This window comes from Salmo trutta, chromosome 21, assembly GCF_901001165.1.
Source record: "Salmo trutta chromosome 21, fSalTru1.1, whole genome shotgun sequence".
NCBI lineage: Eukaryota > Metazoa > Chordata > Actinopteri > Salmoniformes > Salmonidae > Salmo > Salmo trutta.
The window spans coordinates 30,340,120-30,363,317 of NC_042977.1; the positions used below are offsets into that span (position 1 = coordinate 30,340,120).

At 42.1% G+C, this 23,198-nt stretch overlaps 1 protein-coding gene across 1 annotated transcript; it reads left to right on the forward strand.

The window, feature by feature from the left end:
- Positions 1–14,757: 14,757 nt before the first annotated feature.
- On the forward strand, positions 14,758–22,811 carry LOC115157137 (opsin-5-like). Its single transcript, XM_029705119.1, has 8 exons — positions 14,758–14,921; positions 15,585–15,712; positions 16,655–16,989; positions 20,667–20,929; positions 20,986–21,361; positions 21,508–21,581; positions 22,127–22,245; positions 22,687–22,811. The coding sequence occupies exons 1-5, from the start codon at positions 14,761–14,763 to the stop codon at positions 21,356–21,358; spliced, it is 1,260 nt and encodes a 419-aa protein (XP_029560979.1). The 5' UTR covers positions 14,758–14,760; the 3' UTR covers positions 21,359–21,361; positions 21,508–21,581; positions 22,127–22,245; positions 22,687–22,811.
- Positions 22,812–23,198: the final 387 nt, after the last annotated feature.

The window sequence follows — 23,198 nt, forward strand, 5'->3', positions numbered from 1 at the left end:
GAAGATATAAGGTGCGTTCCTAAATTGCCTCCAGTGTATTAGAGTGCACTCTGGGTTGTTCGTCAATTCAGAGCGTGGTCAGATTGTCTGTTTTGTAAATGTAGAGAGTTTCGCTCTCGGAGCGTTCAGAGCGCACACTGAACGCTCTGGCCAAGGGTTGATCCGAGCGTTCTGACCTCACTGGCAGTCAAGTACCCAAGCTAACTGGCTAAAGTTGGCTAGCTTACTAGCAACTCGCAGACACATGAGAGAGCACATCACTCTGACCATTGTACTCTCCTTAGCAGAGCTGGTTAGGTTTTCATGTTATCTAGAGCGTTAGTGACTAACTGTACTGCGGGTAACAATTTAATTACGTTTTTTTGCTGGCGTTCACTGACGGTTGCTATGCAGGCTGAATAACGTTCTTGTCACTTGCTAGCTCTCTCAGCTAACTCAGTCACGTCAAACATGGAACTTAACCGGTTCAATGACTAGCTGCATGTTCATTATTTATTGCCATTTACTTGGATATTTCCATAATAATGATTGTAATTCGTGATTTAGTTTTTGTTAAAAAAAATTGTCTTGTCCAGAGATCGAAATTCAAAAGGAAACATTGTTTCTGAGGTCCAACAGGCAGACAGCAAGGCTTTATTAGCACCCGCTGTACCAAACTAAATGCTATGCTGGAAGCAAGGGGAAATAATGTGTGAGTTGAGATAAATACAAGAGATGATTCAGACAGGAACATGATATTCTTATGAGGGCACAGTGATCATTTTCAGATGGAACTGTTAGCAGCCATAGTTGTGTCTTTGGCCAATACAGCACGGCTTGGAATGCTGCTCGTCCAATCAGCATCCAGGATCCAAACAACCAGTTTTATAATAAACATTAGGAACACCTTCACCCTTTTGCCCTCAGAACAGCCTCAATCCGTGTCAAATGCGTTCCACAGGGATGCTGACCCATGTTGACTATGCTTCCCATTGTTGTGCCAAGTTGGCTGGATGTCCTTTGGGTGGTGGACCGTTCTTGACAGTGTTGAGCGTGAAAAATCCAGCAACGTTGCAGTTTGACACAAACGGTACCTACTACCATACCCCGTTCAAAGGCACTTCAATCTTTTGTCTTGCCCATTCACCCTCTGAATTTCACACATACAAAATCCATGTCTCAAGGCTTACAAATCCATATTTAACCAGTCTCCTCCCATTCATCCACACTGATTGAAGTGGATTTAACAAGTGACATCAATAAGGGATCATCGCCTGCACCTGGATTAGCTTTAACCACTCAACCATCTGAGACCCCCCCCAGTAAGGCCAAAGCAGGTGTTCTTAATGTTGTGTACTCAGTGTAGAATAAACCACATGCAGAATTTGATATCATGTACTATATAAACACATTTAGGAGAAAAACACCAACTATTGAATTTGACAATCAGAGAAATTTGCTGACTTAAAAATCCACTTTTGAGAACCGCAGGGTCTAGTATTACTTCAAACAAAGTCTGGTAGTTGAAATATGGACATGATAGACAGGTATTGATCTTTGTCCTGTTTTAACAGTGAACACCTTTGATATACCTAATGAGTTGTGCCTGTGGGGCTTCCCAAAGTAGAGGCAAGTTCTCTCACACAGGAGGATACTGGAGAAGAAAAGTAGTTCATTAACCACCTGAACAGTCATGCTACAGAGTAGCGTAGGAAATTGATTAATATTTGTCAAATGAATGTGTCCTCCCAAAAACAAGACAAAACCCTAATTTATTACTGTACATTTCACAATGTTTTTGTACTATGGTGCTTCGGCTAAATGGTTTCTGTGTGGGATAATACATTCTTTATCTTACATCAAGGAAGTATCCTGACACAGCAGTTGCGAAAGGGATTGTTTTGTCTCATGTCCAATGTATTATCTCCTACTGTGTACGACCAATGAATTTCGAAGACATTATGTAGTACGCAGTAGGGCATAACTTTGTTTTGTGACTCTAGCTTCATTAGAGAAATCGAAAGATAATAGCACGTAATCATGCATGGATCATTGATCCCTATTGAGGCAGCCTTTCATTGGAGTCCCATTCTCATAGAAATCTGTTCAATTGAGAACCCCTTATTACACAGCCAGCCTAGATAAAATTCTCATTACTCTCACCTGACTGTCCTATATATCTACAACGATCCATGTGCTTCCACCTTGCCCTGCCAATAACACCAACTCTCTCTCTCCATTATCGGCAATGAACACATGCAATTACACAATCAATCCCTAACTGAGTCAAAGCCTAGCGATCGGCAACACTCTTTGTTCCCTAAGCAACTCTGATACTGTACCTGACTGAGAGCAGAATCGATTGAGAGGAACTAACTGCTGCTAAAGCTTCAAAATATGAAAAACAAATGTTTTAAATAAGGGCATGTTGTAAGAAAACTGCTTCCGAACATATGGATTAGTCGGGAAAGTGAACCGATTCACAGAGGACCAAAATAACCCTTCATCTAGCTGGATGGACCTGAGATAAAAGGCATAGACTCAAACCAGAGAGGGTGGACAACTTCATTATAACAACTCTGTACACCGACTGTATTGTACCAAGAAATAAAGAAATATAAAATCCCCCATCTACAACAGGGGTGGTTAATGCCTTCCTGTGGAGAGCTACTGGGTATGCAGGCTTTCTGTCCCACCCTGTTTTAACACATCTGTTTCAGCTGACCAAGGTCCTGGTGAGAAGCTAATTAGTAGAATCCTATGTGCTAGATTAGGGAGGAGCGAAAGCCTGCAGGCGGGTACGGAGACCCTGATGTATATATTATCTAGATATTATCACTTTACATGTATGCACACACACACACACACGTAAAACTTTTAAGACTGTTAGGGGAGAACAACATGTTAAGTGTGCTACTATGCTGCTATAACAGCCTCCACTCTTCTGGGATCAGCTCTTTTATTGTTTGACGTTGGGCGAGAGGTTATTTTCCTGCACCGCACTCCCAGGGCTCTCACCTAATCAGGCTTGCTACTGTTGTGTCGTCTGCAAACGTCATCTGATGATTGAGTTGGAGGCATGCGTGGCCACGCAAATCATGGATGAACAGGGAGTACAGGAGGGGGCTGAGCACGCATCCTTGCAGGGCCCCAGTGTTGAGGGTCAGCGAAGTGGAGGTGTTGTTTCCTACCTTCACCTCCTGAGGGCGACCCGTCAGGAAGTCCAGGACCCAGTTGCAAAGGGTGGGGTTTAGACCCAGGGCCTCAAGCATAATGATGAGCTTGGAGGGTACTATGATGTTGAATGCTGAGATATAGTCAAAGAACAGCATTCTTACATAGGTATTCCTCTTGTCAGATGGGATAGGGCATTGTGCAGGCGATTGCATCATCTGTGGATCTATTGGGGCAGTAAGCAAATTGAAGTGGGTCTAGGGTGACAGGTAAGGTAGAGGTGATATGATCCTTGACTAGTCTCTCAAAGCACTTCATGATGACAGAAGTGAGTGCTACGGTGATAGTCATTTAGTTCAGTTACCTATGTTTTCTTGGGTACAGGAACAATGGTGGACATCTTGAAGAATGTGGGGACAGCAGACTGGGATAGCGAGAGATTGAATATGTCTGTAACCACTCCAACCAGCTGGTCCTCGCATGCTCTGAGGACGCGGCTATGGATGCTGTCTGGGCCAGCAGCCTTACGAGGGTTAACACTCTTAAATATCTTACTCTCGTCGGCCATGGAGGAGGAGAGCCCACAGTCCTTGGTAGAGGGCCGCGTCGGTGGCCCTGTGTTATCCTCAAAGTGGGCAAAGAAGGTGTTTAGCTTGTCCGGTAGCAAGACGTCAGTGTCCGACGTGGCTGGTTTTTCCTTTGTAGTCTGTGATTGTCTGTAGACCCTTCCACATACATCTCCGCTTTGTCTCTATACTGACGTTTTGCCTGTTTGATTTCCTTATGGAGGGAATAACTACACTGTTTATATTCGGGCATATTTCCAGTCACCTTGCCATGGTTAAATTCTATGGTTTGCGCTTTCAGTTTTGTGCGAATACTGCCATCTATCCACGGTTTCTGGTTAGGTTAGGTTTGAATAGTCACAGTGGGTGCAATCTCCTATACACTTCCTGATAAACTCAGTCACCGTATTAGTGTGTTCATCTATGTTGTTCCCAGAAGCTACCCGGAACATATCCCAGTCAGCATACTCAAAACAATCTTGAAGCGTGGATTCCTTTTTGGTCAGACCAGCGTTGAATAGTCCTTAGCACTGGTACTTCCTTTTTGAGTTTCTGCCTGTAGGAAGGGAGGAGCAAAATGGAGTCATGATCAGATTTGCCGAAGGGAGGATAGGGGAGGTTCTTGTAGGCATCCTGGAAGTTGGAGTAGCAGTGGTTGAGTGTTTTAGCAGCGGGAGTCCTACAGTCAATGTGTTGATAGAACTTCTGTAACGTTTTTCTCAAATTTGCTTTGTTAAAATCCCCAGCCACAATAAATGCGGCCTCAGGATATGTGATTTCCAGTTTGCATAAAGTCCAGTGAAGTTCTTTGAGGGCCGTCGTGGTATCGGCTTGAGGGGGAATATACACGGCTGTGACTATAACCGAATTCTCTTGGGAGGTAATACGGTCTGCATTTAATTGTGAGGTATTCTAGGTCGGGTGAACAAAACGACCTGTATGTTCTCAATCACACCATGAGTATTTAATCATGAAACATACACCCCCGCCTTTCTTCTTCCCGGGGAGATATTTATTCATGTCTGTGCAATGAACTGAAAACCCAACTGGATGTGCAGGCTCAGACAGTATATCCCGAGAGAGCCATGTTTCCGTGAAACAGAGTGCTACAATCGCTGATATCTCTTTGGAAGGAAATCCTCACCCTGAGCTCGTCAACTTTATTATCCAGAAACTGAACATTAGCGAGTAATATACTCGGAAGCGGTGGGTGGTGTGCGCGCCTCCTGAGTCGTACTAGAAGTCCACTCCGAGTACTTATTTTCGGCTTGCTGTGTTTTGAATCAGCCTCTGGAATCAGTTCAATTGCCCTGGGGGGTAAGAACAAAGGATCCGATTCGGGGAAAGTCATAATGCTGGTGAATTACCACTGCTCTGATATCCAAAAGTTTTTCCCGGCTGTATGTAATAACACAAACAATGTTCTGGCCTAATAATGCAAGAAATAACACATAAAAAAATGAAATACTGCAAAATTTCCTAAGAGCTAGAAGCACGGCAGCCCTATCCGGCGGCCCCATTTTACCATTAATAGTAGACTATGTATGAATCTTCAGTGAAATGAGCCATGGAACACAACGTAGGCACGCAGAGAATGCATGTCTTTGCCTCATCTGAAACGTCAGCATGAACAAAAGTAGTTGAAACAAACAACCTTTTCCTTTCCATGTCAGTCCTGTGGAGGTAAATTAAAGTGGAGACCCTAGTGCTCCTCTGGCTCCTCTCCTCATTCAGGTGTATAATCAGAGTGTTTAGTGAGGAAAGACTTTGAAGTCTATTTAATTCTGCCAGGACTTTGCTTTGTGACTGTGATGATTTTGTTGTGCTGGTGCTTGTTTGCATAGAACTCTGACACATAACAATGGAAACAGGGATTGAAGAAAAAGAAGAAGCTGTTGTACTAATGGAAAACACGCTGTTAAAAGCATTCTCTGATTCTGAGTTCTTTGTGGTTGAAGATATTGGACCCAAGTTTGCTTTGTGACAAATTCCACTCCGTTTATGGTTAATTGGTTTTCAGTGCACATGAACAGGCACATTCTTTGCTCTGTTGTGTTGTGCTGTGTGGTCAATTCTTCAATTCGTCATCTTGAATGATATTTAGTTTGAAACACTAAATGTAGTGTCATTATTACCCCTCAAAAACTTGGACAGAGTGAGTCACAAAAAGGTGGTGCGTCAGTGTTTGTGTATTTGCATGCCTGCGTCCTTGCACGTCTGTGTAATATTAATAATTCAGTAGGTGCTTATCCACTGAGTATACGAAACATTAGGAACACTTTCCTAATCACACTAGCAATCTATTGGTTACTGGGCGAACACGCTAACCGCTAGGCTACCTACCTGTGTGTGTGTGTGTGTGTTATTTTGGTATCACAATTGAAATTCTAATGAAGAAAGAACATTACTAGCTGGCTAGCCAGTTGAGTAAAAACATTATTAAAAGCAAGCTGGCTACATCCTATGATTAGCTTCACAAGCGTTTATAACAAGAAAAAAGCAATCAGTTACCATATGGAATTTATAGACACAATAGCAGATGGATAAATGGTGCTCATATATTCAGCCAACATAAATGGGAAAAATATAACTTTCTCTTTCAAAGTGAATATTTGATTTAGTTTTGTACTCCGTTTAAAAACGTGGATGCATCTTTACGTAACAAACCACAGATTTTAAAAAAAAGCAAAACGTGTTTGTAAATGTAGTCCATTACTTACTTCATTTAAATAATTTGAAACACAGTTACTTTGTTTTTCCTCAAACTCTTTGTAATTGAAACACGTTTTGAAAGAGACAAACTTTTGTTAACTTAGTATCTGTAGTATTTGCATTGACAGAACGTCTAAATTGGGCTTCAAGCTAGTCTGGGCCTTTCCCCCCCAACAGCCATTACATTAGATTGCTCCATGGTGATGCAATAGTATCCTGTGCTCTCCTCCTTTCCTGTGCAGACTGAGTACAGTATATTACTGTTGCGCATGGCTACAATGAGTGTCACTCATTTTAGGGTTGTCTCCACTGTCTCTCTATAACCTCTAGTCTGTTAATTTAAAGATCTAAGAGTATGCAAACTAACTTCCCCTCAGAATTTTAAATATCAAATTTATTTTCTCGCATTCCCTCTCTTTCTCTCATCCACATGCGACGTGTATATAGAGCTCCAAAGAAAGCCTTGGAGGTTGACTGTAACTACTTTTAGACTGTAGCATAACAAATACGCTGTGAGTAGAGGTCACTGCTGAAATGCTGTAATTTAAATTCTGTTGATAGGAAATGCACACATTCCATTACCTTCTTTTGCCTTGCAGAGTGGGAGGGTGGTTTTCCTAAACAGCCTTGCTGTTGAAGAGACAGTGAACGAGAACAAATGAGAGGCTGGAGTGAGACAATACTAAATTATAGTATCTCCTTTTACCTTGACGATCTATTATTTAAAAAGACAGATTAGACTATATAGTAAGTCATTCTGAGAAATGTGAATGGAAATGTATGTCATTCCAAGGATTCAAACTAAGCAAAGGTTTGTGTGTTCTGGATGTTAACCTCATTCGTACTCCACCTTGAATGGCAGTCAACATGTTTTTCCACACTAATAAAGCTGCTCAATTCAACCGAGTGGTAGGCCTGGCAAATTAATGTAGTAATGACCCAAAATGACCCTACAACACGGAAAGACCTCCTTCCGTCACACCCCCAATCATTATTTATTGTACTGTGCCATCACAATAAGCCCTGTCTTCTTCACATCTATAATTGTCTGTGAGGGTAGAGGAGAAAGGGTAACCCCTTTACTGAAAACCCCCGTCTGGAATTGTATCTCTCCACTTTGACCTACTGTAACCTGTAATTGCTATAGGCTACAGAGCCAAGACATAGGCATGCAGATGAAAGTAAAGAAAGCAAACATTCTTAGAACAGCATTCATAAAACATGCTAGAAGGTTCTGGACATGCATGTCAGCAGGTTTTTTTTGTTATAATACAGATACAAAAATAACAGACTACTGGTCCTATACATTAGTGTAACATACTAAGCACATCTTTAGAGTGAAAAATCCCCATATGCTCTGTCTTCTTGTCACACCTATGATTTTTATGTGAGGGGTGAGGTAAAAGTAAAGACCTTAAATCACTCACCCCCCATACTGAAACCAGCCTCTTATACTCCTAAACACAGCTTCTAGTCTTCCTTGACCTAGTTTGCCACAATATTGATAGTTTCAATCAGGAGAGCAGCATGAGATACTCAGGGGAGACGGAGAGGGCCTCCTTTAAAAGAAGACACTTTGTATTCAAAACACACCATCATTAACTGACCGTTCCCAATATACTCACCAGCAGCCCTATGGATCAGGCAGGCAGGAGGCTGTTTAAATGAGCAGTATCTCTCATCTCAAAAAGCCCTGGTTATTTCATATGGTTAGCCCTTGGCTGTTTGGGTTCTGCAGATGGAGGTCCCACGGCATGAGCCGTTAGCTGAAGGCATGCATTTAGTATGACAAATGTGGAAAATGAAGCCCAAATGTAGAACAACTGGGGAATATACCTGTGATGCAGTACAGCTTGCACTTACTAGCTAATTTGTCCTATTTAGCTAGCTTGCTGTTGCTAGCTAATTTGTCCTGGGATATAAACATTGAGTTATTTTACCTGAAATGCACAAGGTCCTCTACTCCGACAATTAATCCACACATAAAACGGTCAACCGAATCGTTTCTAGTCATCGCTCTTCCTTCTCTTGATTTTATATTGCGATTGGCAACTTTCATAAATTAGGTGCATTACCACCACAGACCTCGTTCGTCTTTCAGTCACCCACATGGGTATAACCAATGATGAGATGGCACATGGGTACCTGCTTCTATAAACCAATGAGGAGATGGGGGAGGCAGGACTTGCAGTGCGATTTACGTCACAAATAGAACTGACTTCTATTTTAGCCCTTGGCAACGCAGACGCTCGTTGGCACGTGTGAGCAGTGTGGGTGCAATAATTGACTAATATAGATTTCTACATTTATTTTGCAATGCTCGTGTCCGTAGTCAGCCTGTAAAATAGAAGTCAGTTATATTTGTGACTCAGATTGCGCTGCAAGTCCTGCCTCTCCCATCTCATTGGTTTATAGAAGCAGGTACCCACGTGCCATCGCATCACGACGAGACAACACAACCTAGAGACCTATGACAACATAGCAAGGCAGCAACACAACAGGGTAGCGGCACAAAATATGGTACAAACATTGGGCACAGACAAAAGCACAAAGGGAAAGAATGTAGCGACAACAATACATCATGCAAAGCAGCCAGAACTGTCAGTAAGAGTGTCCATGATTTGAGTCTTTGAATGAAGAAATTGAGAACTGTCCAGTTTGAGTGTTTGTTGCAGCTCGTTCCAGTCTCTACCTGCAGCGAACTGAAAAGAGGAGCGACCCAGGGATGCACATTTCAAAGAAAATGATCAAACCATTGAATACAATCAGAAAATGTTTTGAGGCGAGTGGGGACGTGGGACGACTGCATGCAATGTTTGAAATTATAAATGAAGTCTTACATACCAGTGACTTAGGGTGTTTTCTATCAGCCAGTTTTATATTTTTTTTTACCTTTATTTAACTACAACAAATTCTTATTTTCAATGACGGCCTAGGAACAGGAACTGCCTTGTTCAGGGGCAGAACAACAGATTTTTACCTTGTCAGCGCAGGGATTCTTTCTTGCAACCTTCAGGTTACTAGTCCAACGCTCTAACCACTAGGCTACCTGCCGCAATCATGTATAGTCCCTAATTACAATACTTTAAAGTTCTTTATAAAGTTGAACATGTATTGAACACCCTAGTTGTTGACCTATTGAACCCTCTAGGACTGTTGTCCAATGTAATTTCAGAAAATTAAAATCAATTTAGAATGCAAATAAATAGTGATGGACCAGTACATACGGCCTGTAGGAATAATTAGACTAGTGTTAAAACATCCATACCATAGTATATGACAGGAGACGCTCCCACAGCATGCAGGAAACGATTTCACAGGGAGGCAATTGGAGAATCGGATAATGTATCAATGTGCGTAAAAGCCCGGGCTCCCATTTGCTCCAGAATTCTATGAATTTGCACCTGAAGTCAGTAATGAACAGAAGCATCATGCAGTTAAATTCATTCAGTATGGTGTTTATACAAAGCAAGTGTATTAGGCTTAAGAACAGGTGGACAGGACTGATTTCGATGAGTATAGCCCAATTCACACAGACAGGTGCTATGCCACATTCGCAAGGACCGTTCACTGTTATGAGCGCTCAGCATTTCGGAGACCCGTGTAGCTTATTGTTGTGTCTGCGCATATTTGACAACCAATTGAATTACCACCTGGGTAACCGCACGACTGGACATGACCAATGTGGTATTATGGAGGCTAAATAACAGCATCTTCAGGTAACTTCCCGGGGTTTTAAAGCAACATACCTTATCCAGCAGCACACTCTGACAAGGTAAGAAGTTGAAATAGCCTTTACTCGTATTTTGTTGTTGCATGCGAAATTATTGGGATTCAATAGTTCTGTAGCATCGAGTTTAAAAAGCTGTATATGCACGAGTTGGTATCGAATCATATTTTTTCATGTCAATAAAATAAAACTGTTTTGCTGTTTATTCAAGCACCACTGGGGCTGATGCTTCTCGGGAATAACGATCCAATTGAGCTCTGATCCTGAAGTCTTGCACTAGTAGACCGGGCTATATGCCTCAAATAATAAACCAATCCAGGATTTCACGAAACATTTGCAGAAATCTGAACCACGGAGTTTTGTTTTGTCAGGATATCCATTAATAAAAAATAAAGACCCCACACAATATTAAATATCTGAAAAAAATATATAGGCGGTGGGATTAAAGTTATTCACAGCAGGTGTGACAAACTCTGCTGCAAAACATGAAGACCAATCAAATCCGAGTTAGCACATACCTGCAATTAATTACCTTTCAGAATCTACGTGTTCTGCTTTTGAACGAAGCTAAATTGGATCGTAAGTAAAGACATTTCAATTAAACATAACCCAGGGTGACTGATTTAAAGCAGTGTTCTAAATTGCGTGTTATGGTCTTGTGGAAACCCTACACTTTACTTTTAATATCCAATTTGATAGTAGCTGCATTGACTTCTGTCAAATAAGTCCATCGAACAACTCATTTGGGGTGGCAGGTAGCCTAGTGGTTAGAGCGTTTGACTAGTAACCGCAAGGTTGTAAAATCGAATCCCCGAGCTGACAAGGTAAAAATCTGTCGTTCTGCCTCTAAACAAGGCAGTTAACCCACTGTTTCTAGGCCGTCATTGAAAATAATTTGTTCTTAACCTCAATTAGGCTGATAGAAATTAATAATTTTGTTTAATGATTTTCAATTTGAGCGTCATTATTTCTATAGGCCTATAACCTACACGTTCTCGTTCTGAATTTCTAACGCGAGTGGGAGGGTGTGACTTCATTACAATCACAAGAGCAGCTGCTCGCCGATTGGAAAGCTCCTCCAATGCAGTTCCACATCCCACACCGCCAAAACATCAGCTATTGCCTGTTAGAGCAGCAGTAAAAAAGAACTATATATATATATATATATATATATATATATATATATATATATATATATATATATATATATATATATATATATATATATGTGGGTGGGTGGGTGCCGGTTAGTTGGGGTAGTATGTACATGTCGGTAGAGTTCATTCAAGTGACAACAGTGGTCGTGTTAACATGTGGTGGTTTTAAGATGTGAACTCTAAATTGAATACATGTGAAAATATGGTTTCACAGACACACAGAGAATCGGATGTACTCATCTCCTATCCCGCCACTCAATGCCTTGCAACAAAAATAGTTCTTAGTCATCTTTCTGTTAACAATACAACTCGTACAACACTTTGGTGATGTATGGTCATGGATGTTCTCCGATTTGCTTGCATGCAACACTGAGGGAAAAAGGTTAACTTGTCAGTAAACCTCAGTACACCAAGGTGAAAACAGACTGGACATGTGAGGTATTCAACCTTTCTTGGTATTTAGTATTTTATTAGGATCCCCAGTAGCTGTTGTGAAAGCAGCAGCTACTCTTCCTGGGGTCCACACAACATGAAACCCATTACATCACTTCTTTAATAAGAAACAGTCACTCAACTCTTAGCCATGCATAGTATTTATATCAGCCCTCTGATTACAATAAAGAGCAAGACATGCCTCTGTTCTGGGCCAGCTGCAGCTTAACTAGATCTTTCCTTACAGCACTGGACCACATGACTTGAAGGATGAATGGAAGCAGCACAGAATTTTTTTAATGAAATGTATGCATTCACTACTGTAAGTCGCTCTGGATAAGAGCGTCTGCTAAATGACTAAAATGTAAAAATGTAGATTATTTTTTATTGAAACCAACTTGTTTTGATGTAGTGGTGAGGGAGAGGGTATTGATCATGTTCAGTACACCTATAACTCTCTATTCTCTTCCATTTCAGATGGGGGCATTTGCGAGCATTGACGACATTGCATTCCATTCAAACATACCTGTGGCAGCAGATATAACAGTAGCCATAGTGTACGCAGTGTTTGGTAAGTAAGCTCTCTCTTCAAAAAGGATTCACTTACACCCCCAGTTAGCCACCTGTGATGGAAAACAGAGCCACGCTGCTTTAATTCAAATGTACTGTAGGCAGAAATGAGAGGATGAAGCATCTTACTGTACCATGACCTACTCTCAGTCAGCTTCCTGCTGTGAGGATAATTCTGCTTCAGCTGAGACATATCCACCAACTCAACATGATGCCAGACTATATCCACCAACTCAACATGATGCCAGACTATACAGTGGGACTAAGTGTGTGTGTGTGTGTAAGAGTGTGGAGGGAATCTGTATTCCCCAAGACACACAGAAATACACGTGTGTCTCTTCTTGGGTTCTGAAAAGAGATGAGGCCGTGGGGCGTTAGTTCTGTCGATGGTTGAGTTGTGCGCCAAGGCCACATCGCTGTAGAAATCTTACCCAGATTGACTAGCTAGCTTTCCACCAAAGGCTTTGATCTTGAAAGCATTACTGGAAACTTTTCATATCTAATACAGACTATAGCATTAAGCTCTGAAGAGATCTGATATAACATATCAGTGTCTCTGAACACTTCACTTAATATTCCTTCTGAACACTGGGATTTATTTTTATTTATTTCAAACATGTTCCTTAACTGTACTGTTTTTAGGCATATAAATACAATTACTAGAATGGACATACCCCCAGACGATGGCCATTTGACAGTACATCCATTCCGGTTCTACTATTTCTATTTCTACGTATGTACAGTTCAAGTTGGAAGTTTACATACACTTAGGTTGGTGTCATAAACTCATTTGTCAACCACTCCACACATTTCTTGTTAACAAACTATAGTTTTGGCAAGTCGGTTAGGACATCTACTTTGTGCATAACACAAGTAATTTTTGCAACAATTGTTTACAGATTATTTCACTTATCACTCACTGTATCACAATTCCTGTGGATCAGAAGTTTACATACACTAAGTTGACTGTGCCTTTAAACAGCTTGGAAAATTCCAGATAATGATGTCATGGCTTTAGAAGCTTCTGATAGGCTAAATGATATCATATGAGTCAATTGGATGTCTTTCAAGGCCTACCTTCAAACTCAGTGCCTCTTTGCTTGACATCATGGGAAAATCAAAATAAATCAGCCAAGATCTCTGAAAAAAAATTGTAGGCCTCTACAAGTCTGGTTCATCCTTGGGAGCAATTTCCAAATGCCTGAAGGTACCACGTTCATCTGTACAAACAATAGTATGCCAGTATAAACACCATGGGACCACACAGTCTTGTTACCGCTCAGGAAGTAGACACGTTCTGTCTCCTAGAGATGAACGTACTTTGGTGCGAAAGGTGCCAATCAATCCCAGATTAACAGCAAAGGACCTTGTGAAGATGCTGGAAGAAACAGGTTCAAAAGTGTCTATATCCACAGTAAAACGAGCCCTATATCGACATAACCTGAAAGGCCGCTCAGCAAGGAAGAAGCCACTGCTCCAAAACTGCCATTAAAAAAAAGTCAGACTACGGTTTTCAACTGCACATGGGGACAAAGATTGTACTTTTTGGAGAAATGTCCTCTGGTCTGATGAAACAAAAATAGAACTGTTTGTCCATTATGACCATCGTTATGTTTGGAGGAAAAAGGGGGAGGCTTGCAAGCCGAAGAACACCATCCCAACCGTGAAGCACGGGGGTGGCAGCATCATTTTGTGGGGGTGCTTTGCTGCAGGAGGGACTGGTCCACTTCACAAAATAGATGATCATGAGGGAGGAAAATTAGGTGGATATATTGAAGCAACATCTCAAGACATCCGTCAGGAAGTTAAAGCTTGGTCGCAAATGGGTCTTCCAAATGGACAATGACCCCAAGCATACTTCCAAAGTTGTGGCAAAATGGCTTAAGGACAAAAAAGTCAAGGTATTGGAGTGGCCATCAAAGCCCTGACCTCAAACCTATAGAAAATGTGTGGGCAGAACTGAAAAAGTGTGTGCAAGCAAGGAGGCCTACAAACCTGACGCAGTTACACCAGCTCTGTCAGGAGGAATGGGCCAAAATTCACCTAACTTATTGTGGGAAGCTTGTGGAAGGCTACCCAAAACTTTTGACCCAAGTTAAACAATTTAAAGGCAATGCTACCAAATACTAATTGAGTGTATTTCAACTTTTGACCCACTGGGAATGTGATGAAAGAAATAAAAGCTGAAATAAATCACTATTATTCTGACATTTCACATTCTTAAAATAAAGGGGTGATCCTAACTGACCTAAGACAGGGAATTTTTAATAGGATTAAATGTCAGGAATTGTGAAACTGAGTTTAAATGTATTTGGCTAAGGTGTATGTAAACTTCTGACTTCAACAGTATAAGCCTCTAGTTGTTGTCCTCAGCTGTGTCTGTCTCTGTGGTAATTCTCACAGCAGGCTACTGAGTGGTATCTCTCTCTGGTCTGCAGGCATGTGCTCTCTGTTTAGCAACAGCACACTGCTCTATGTCTCCTACAAGAAGAAGCACCTGCTCAAACCTGCTGAGTTCTTCATAATCAACCTGGCCATCAGCGACATGAGTCTAACCCTGTCCCTCTACCCCATGGCCATCACCTCCAGCATCTACCATAGGTACTGTACACACCTGTTTACACTACATAGCCTAGCAAATATCTACCACAGGTACTGTACAAATAACAGTGAAGTAAGGAAGTACCCAGGTCTGGTACTGTATGCAATTTTACACTCGAGTCCAGCCAAGCTGAACTGTGCTGACCTGGTTACTTATCCACTAGAACCTCCTGGAAAGGATCAAGTGAAAAGGAAATGTCCAGGCCAGTGCAGTTCGGTTCCGAATAATAGCATGAAAGACCCCTTACTGTACTGCCAAGCCACAGTAACAGCCTATTGGAGAGGAAAGGCTTCACATCACATGTGACTGGCTCCTGTACTTCAGACAGAGATGGAGGAAACGGTAGTGTTTTCACTGAAGGCTTTGATGTCCAACGCTGGCCGTGTGCCACCACACTGTGTTAAGGCAGATTAGTGAAGGTGTTGGGTTTGTATTAAACTCTTCTTTCCAATTGTCAAGGCTCAATTAGCGATCTGGTTTGGTCATGTGGTCACAGGTGCTGTTTTATACTATACATGGAGTGCTAAACAAATGACCTGTGTTCTCTCTCCGACTCTCTTTCTGTCTCTGTCATTCTCACACTCAATTTCTCCCTCCTTTTCCCCTTTCACTCCCTCCTCTTGCTCTCTCCCCCTCTCTCTCCGCTCCCTCCCCTCTCTCAGGTGGCTGTTTGGGAAAACAGTGTGTTTGATCTACGCGTTCTGCGGCATGTTGTTTGGAGTCTGCAGTCTGACAACTCTCACCCTGTTGAGCATGGTGTGTTTTGTGAAAGTATGTTATCCTCGCTACGGTAAGTTATCAAAGAGCCTGGCCCTAGTCTTGCCCATGCAATTGACATAGGATTAGTACGTTTCAAAACTAAGTGGTTGACTTTTGATTTATTGACTGTGAAATTTTTTAAGAACTAGATAATTCCACAGTGACCGAACACTTATCAGCCACTGCTTTGATGGCTAATGAGTCCACTAGCAACTAGCCGACACTCAATTAGTGTGGCTTATGATGTTGCTAAAAAAAAATGGTGCTATTCAGTTTTAAATTCTGAGAATGTCCTTTTTTGCAATGGTACTGAAAAATTCCATCTGCTTGGATGTTTTAGTCCGAGACACACTTAACCAATTTGAACAAATTAGTTATTCATTGCTGTTCTTTTGAAATGTGGCCTAGTATGTAATATAATGGGTTAGTTATCATATATTTAGTAAATTCCATGTGAACTATACATATCCAGGCCTGGGAATTGGGAAATAACCCCTCGGAGCATTAAAAACAGTTCAGAAGAAGGTGTACTTCTCAAAATATTACTCTGACATGTTCACTTTGAGAAACATCATATTCCTCCGCAAATCCACCCCAGAATCTCTAATGATCACCATGCTACCCTATTAAAGGTGCAATATGCAGAAATCACGCTGCCACTTCCTGGTTGCTAAAATTCGAATGGTTTGCCTAATTTCAGTTTATGATAATCATTGCACCATCTAAAGCGCTGTGAAATATATATTTTCAATAACCCCAAATATTATATTTTCAGCTGTTTGAAGCTGGTGTACAAAACCGAACGTAAAATCTGCTAAAATGAAACAGAAAGCATAGAACAGATGGATGGATTCTTAAACAAGTCTATGCGAATGACAGATCTATAACTCACATTTTTATGTGAATTGGGTCGGGTCGCCAAAAGTTACATATTGCAGCTTTAAGCTGACTGTCCATCTCCCCATCCATCCAGGTAACCGGTTCAACCCCGTCCACGGCCGTCTACTGATAACCTGTGCATGGGCTTGGGCCCTGGTGTTCGCCTGCTCCCCTCTGGCCCACTGGGGTGAGTATGGTCCGGAGCCCTACGGCACAGCCTGCTGCATCGACTGGCGCCTGTCCAACCTGCATCCCGTGGCCCGCTCCTACACAGCGGCGCTCTTTGTCTTGTGCTACATCGTGCCCTTCTGTGTCATCGTGGCGTCCTACACGGGAATCCTGATGACGGTCCGAGCCTCCCATAAGGCCATGGAGCATCACGAGGCCCGGCAGACCAAGATGAGCAACATCCAGGCTGTTATTGTGAAGGTGAGCATGGTGTGGTCTCACAGGTACTGTAAAGCATGCTGTGACAACTGTTGATTTTAAAAAAGGGATAAATACATTTGATTGGTTGATACATTTTGGGAAAGTGATTAAATTGCCTATTGTATAGTCACAACTAGGGCCACTTCACGTATTGTAATAGGAGGTTTGTAGTTGGACAGGGAATAGGAGGATGGCACTATACAGATGTATCGTGTCCTGTTTATGTTAATGTCAGGAATAGGATGCTCAGTCAGTACTCTTTCAAGACATTCCCTCATTAATACTGAAGAAAATGGCTCACAATAATGATGCTTCATTTTGTCCTCCCTTTTTGCTCTCTCTCCTGCATTACTGTGTTCCTGTATAATCGCCCCATAAGAGCTTTATAAGAGCACTCATCCTCTCCGTCCTGTACAGTATGTGCCAATAGAACACACACACCTTCACCTTGCTACCAGCCCTGCTTCAGGGGTGACGGCCCCTGCTCATCCGTTCATACCTGTGATTATTGGTGCAAATATTATCGGGAAACACATTGGCTGGGGACTTTCTTCTGAGGCTTGATTCCAACGCCATATTAAAAAGAGGGCCCAGGGGTCAGAATAAAACTAATTTTGGAAGAACAAAGCGATAGGACAGATCTGCTGGGGTATAATCTACTAGCCATCCAAATCAAAAGCATCTCAGAGACGGGGGACTCTTTGTAGCGCTCAGCCCCATCTCTCTCTCTCTGTTTCTCTCTCTAAAAGTAATCTACATTCTTCAGCTCTGGTCAAAAATCTCCAACCTTCCATTCTTAAGCAAAATTCTGGATCAATTGGTTTTCAAACAGCTAATTTTTTTTTAAGTGCCAACTGTATTTTAGAAAAATTCCAAATCAGGTGTTTGGGCCCACCACAGCACAGAGACAGCCTTAAAGTGGTAAATGATCTTAGAGCCAACACAGATGCCAAACAGCTCTCTCTCCTTGTACTTTAAGTGCTGCATTTGACACTGTTGACGATGATGTCCTTCTGGACAGACTGGAAAGGTGGGTTGGCCTCTCCGGTCCTGTTCTAAATTGGTTTCAGGACCTCTTTTTGTCACCCTTCGTGAACACAACTCAAATGCATATTGCATGTGGCGTTCCACAAGGTTTGATTTTGGGTCTGGTACTGTTCAGAAAGCACAGCATTCATTTTCACTGCTACGCAGACAATACACAACTTTACATTTGTGTCACCAGAGGATTTTAACTCCACGGATAAATTATTAGACTGTATATGTGATTTAAATACTGGAAGCTTCTCCAGCTAAATCAAGACAAGACTGAGGTACTTATTGTTGGAGCCAAAGCACAGAGAGAATCAGGCCGTGTCTGGTCTACCCAAGAAAGCTATTGGTACACTGCAAAACATACAGAATTCTGCAGCATGGTACTGACCAAGACAAGATGGAGAGCACACATTACACCGGTTTAAGGTCTCTGCACTGGCTGCCTGTGAGTTTTATAATTAATTTTAAGATTCTCCTACTGATTTAAATCAATCCACGATTGTGCATCCCAATACATGTCAGACATGCTTTTACGTTAGTGCATTCGGAATGCGATCAGTCCCCTTGACTTCCTCCACATTTTGTTACGTTACAGCATTATTCTAAAATTGATTTAAATTGGGGGTTTTTTAAACTCAATCTACACACAATACCCCATAATGATAAAGCAAAAACAGGTTGACACTTTTGCAAATGTATTAAAAATAAAGAACTGAAATATCACTTGCATAAATATTCAGATGCTTTACTCAGTACTTTGTTGAAGCACCTTTGGCAGTGATTACTGCCTCGAGTCTTCTTGGGTATGACGCTACAAGCTTGGGATACCTGTATTTGGGAGTTTATCCCATTCTTCTCTTCAGATCCCATCAAGCGCTGTCAGGCTGGATGGGGAACGTTGCTGCACAGCTATTTTTAGGTCTCTACAGAGATGTTCAAGTCGGGGCTCTGGCTGGGCCACTCAAGGACATTCAGAGACTTGTCTCGAAGCCACTCCTGCGTTGTCTTGGATGTGTGCTTAGGGTCATTGTCCTGTTGGAAGGTGAACCTTCGCCCCAGTCTGAGAACCTGCTCCAGGGCACTCAGGACTTCATCGATCTTTCTGTACTTTGCTCCATTCATCTTTCCCTCAATCCTGACTAGCCTCCCAGTCCCTGCAGCTGTTGAAAAACATGATGCCACGACCATGCTTCACCGTGGGATGGTGCCTGGTTTCCTCCAGACGTGACGCTTGACATTCATGCCAAAGAGTTCAATCTTTGTTTCATCAGACCAGAGAATCTTGTTTCTCATAGTCTGAGAGTCCATTAGGTGCCTTTTGGCAAACTCCAAGTGGGTGTCATGTGCCTTTTACTGAGGAGTGGCTGCCGTCTGGCCACTCGACCATAAAGGCCTGATTTGGTTGAGTCGATTGTCCTTCTGGAAGGTTCTCCCATCTCCAAAGAGGACCTCTGAAGCTCTGTCAGTGACCATCGGGTTCTTGGTCACCTCCCTTACCAAGGCCCTTCTCCCCTGATTTCTCAGTTTGGCCTGGCAGCCAGCCAGCTCTAGGGTGAGTCTTGGTGGTTCCAAACTTCTTCCATTTAAGAATGATAGAGGCCACTGTGTTCTTGCAGACCTTCAATGCTGCAGACATTTTTTGGTACCCTTCCCCAGATCTGTGCCTCGACACAATCCTATTTCAGTGCTCTACAGACAATTCCTTTGACCTCATGGCTTGGTTTTTGCTCTGACATGAACTGTCAACTGTGTCCTTATAGACAGGTGTGTGTGTGCCTCCAAATCATATCCAATCAATTGAATTTACCACAGGTTGTAGAAACATCTCAAGGATGATCAAAGGAAACAGGATGCACCTGAGCTCAATTTCGAGTCTCATAGCAAAGGGTCTGAATACTTATGTAAATAAGGTATTTCCGCTTTAAAAAAAATAAAAAAATTATACATTTGCACAAAAACAAATCGAGAAACCTGCTTTTGCTTTGCCATTATTGGGTAACGTGTGTAGATGATTGGGGGGGATATTTTATCAATTTTAGAATAAGGATATAACAACAATGTGAAAAGTCAAGGTCGTCTGAATGCACTGTGTGTATGCATTTAATTTTTTTACATTTATTTATTTTTATAGTTGTCTAAAATTCACAAGTTTTGAAACTCACATGCTTCTATAACTCTCCTCCCTTTGGAATGAGCCAAAGGGAAAAAAAGAATCTCCAATATGGAAATGTAGAATCAAAATAAATTGAGCCAAAGTAACAAACTGGCTGAACACAAAACTTATTGACTGTTCACCCTCAAAGCTTTTACATTTTTTTTTTTTTCTTCAAAATCTGTGAACTAGGCCTTTTATTAGGGGTGAAAAATACTCCTCAGCAACCGCCGGTTGTGATCCATACAAAAACGCTTCACCTATATTTTTTTACTCTCTCCATCCAATCAATGGCAGTCAGGTAGGCTCTGATGTCCCTTGCTTTAAACCTTGACGTTAAAAGAACCTCAATGGCCTGTTTCAATCACTTAATCTTCGGGAGTCTGCCAGTTGGGTATGGAGTGCAATCTGCCAATAGACCTTGTTGAACTGTTTACATTTGTGCTCTCCTTTCTTTCCCCCCCTTTCTTTTCAATTTTTTCTTCTCCAGCTGAGTGTCGCTGTCTGTATCGGTTTCTTCGCAGCGTGGAGCCCTTATGCCGTGGTGTCGATGTGGGCAGCGTTTGGACACATGGATAACATCCCACCTTTGGCGTTTGCCGTGCCTGCCATGTTTGCCAAGTCCTCCACCATCTACAACCCCATCATCTACCTGCTTCTCAGGCCCAACTTCCGCAGGGTGATGTACCGAGACCTAGTGAGCCTTCACAGGGCCTTTCTGAAGGGCTGCCTGTGCTCCTGCTCCCAGGCGCTGTGGGGAAGTGCCACTCCCACTCCGTGGTCCGGGTCGGCCTCCAATCGTTCTGCAGACGTCCGGTCCACGGCCAGTCCTGTTCCCCCACCTCGTCCGCCCGCCAAGCCCTCGCCGGGTCCAGAGGTTGCACTAGCGCCTGCGAGAAGTGCAGTGACGCCTTCGAGTGCTTCAGACACTACCCCAGAGGTTGCCATGGTGGCACCAACATCCCCAGCTCCTCAGCCAACGTTTACGCACCTCAGGATCAGCTCTCAGAGCCCCAGCTGCAGTCGATGACACAAAAACAGATGCGGCAGCAGAAAAAGCAGGAAGCGTGCCATAAGAAGTCCCTGCGAGCCACCATGCACGGCAAAAGGACCTCGGAGATCGACAACCTTCAGATCAACTTGGAGATGGTGCCGGGACACGCTAAAGTTGCCTGGCCCTAAAATGTTATATATTCATTCTGGTTTTATTTTATTTTTTTACATCTCTGGTATATAAACATATTTTAAATTATGGAATTTATATATCTGTCAAGATAGACAATGACTCTGTTAAAACATACTACTTATTAAAAACCTGGGTTGTCCCTCAGGGATTCATGTGGGCTGGAGGAGATTACAGTGGAACAGAAGTGAAGGACCTGATGGATTGGGAAGAAAACCACAGGTACAATACTGTTTTCTGTGTGTGGTAATAATTGTTTGGACACATGACGATGGAAAGCCCAACCAACTTTGACATCAGTCCAACTTCCTCTACACCCCAATTCGAACCATTGTTTACACTTTGCTAATGCAGGTACATGTATGCTGGATTTCTAATGTAGATAACAGGTTGGTTATGTACAGTGTGGCTTTACTCCACATGAAACTACATTGTTGTCTGGATGTATAAAAGAGATGAGAGAGATAATCAAACAGCTGTATATACTGACACTTTAAGAGATGACTAGACGAGAGAATTCGCTACTCACGCAACAATAAAACAACTCATTCAACAACTGTGTATAAAAGTGCAACACAGAGGGGAGAGCGTGAGCAAGGCAATTATACAAATACAAATTGAGCAACTGTAGATATTCAAAGTGAACGAGAGTGGCGAGGACAAAACAAGCAGAAACATGTGTTTTCTGGTATTGACTCATTGTGTGTGAGAACTGGTTGTTAAATATGCATGACGGTCATCTGCATGGGATGTCTTCCATCACACAGGTCCCCCCCCGAAAATATCTACAAGCTGTCGATTCCCTCCAATCCTGTTACAGAGCAATTGAACCTTCCTCCCGTTTTCCACAACTGAACTAACTTTGCCATGCACCTTCTCTCTCTGGGTAACTATTGAAATCTGGTGTTTTAATCATTCATTTAATTACTAACTTCCTATTTGAGAATATAATGATGCAAAGATAAAAATATAATTGTTTTGTAGTCTTGGTTAAAGTAAACAGTTGTACTTAGAGTGAATCATTTGGGTGCAATTGAAACAATGTTGATTTAAACAACCTTAAAATTGATGGATGTAATTATTGGGTGGAGAACCGACGCTAATCCACGTTTGCATTTGCTGATCTATTCATCAGTCATTCATGCAGAGATTAATTTTCTCCTGTTTGCGAAGGGAATTCATGAAACCAACAGGCTCCAGCCTTGATTAGAATGTTAGTATTACAATATGGGAAGGTTGCCACGAAACAAATCAATGTCTTTAAACAATGTGTTGATCTTATCGCTTACTTATCCCTAAACCTTTTTAAAACGTTCAATTAAAACAGTTTTCCACAGCAGCAGCCATGTGGTGGTTAGAGTTGGTCCACTGGGGTTGGATAGATCTGGGATGGGGTGAGTCTGACCCCCAAGGAGAAGCTTCTTGAACACAGCAGCTCTATGGTCTTCGAATCTCATGCATCTGGGCTCTACCCAAGTTTATTTTGCTGTCTGCTGTCTGAGCAAACTATTTCATAATCTGGGCTCTCCCCAAGTTTCTGTTGTTGCTGCCTAGGCAAACTAGTTAATCTAGGCTCTACCCAAGTCCTGTTCTGTTATTGCTGTCTGGACACACTCGTTTGTCATTAGGGGCAGGGCCAGGAAAAACAATCTTGTCCCGATGTAATGTAGAATGGGAGATCCACATTTAACGTTAATGTTTTGTTTCTTTAACAATTATTTAACACTATCATGCAAAAATTCATTTCCAGTAATGTAAATGTTTTCTTCACTACAAGGTCTGAGGTGTGTTTAGTGAGTCATGGACTACAAACCACTAGATTGCTTCAGACGTGAGCAT

Bases quoted from the DNA above. Each gene is read 5' to 3' on its own strand.
- LOC115157137 (XM_029705119.1), top strand. From the start codon at position 14,761: ATGTGCTCTCTGTTTAGCAACAGCACACTGCTCTATGTCTCCTACAAG. The intron at 14,922-15,584 runs GTACTGTACACA...CCCCTCTCTCAG, and splicing joins ACCTCCAGCATCTACCATAG to GTGGCTGTTTGGGAAAACAG. The intron at 20,930-20,985 runs GTGGGGAAGTGC...ATCGTTCTGCAG, and splicing joins TGCTCCTGCTCCCAGGCGCT to ACGTCCGGTCCACGGCCAGT.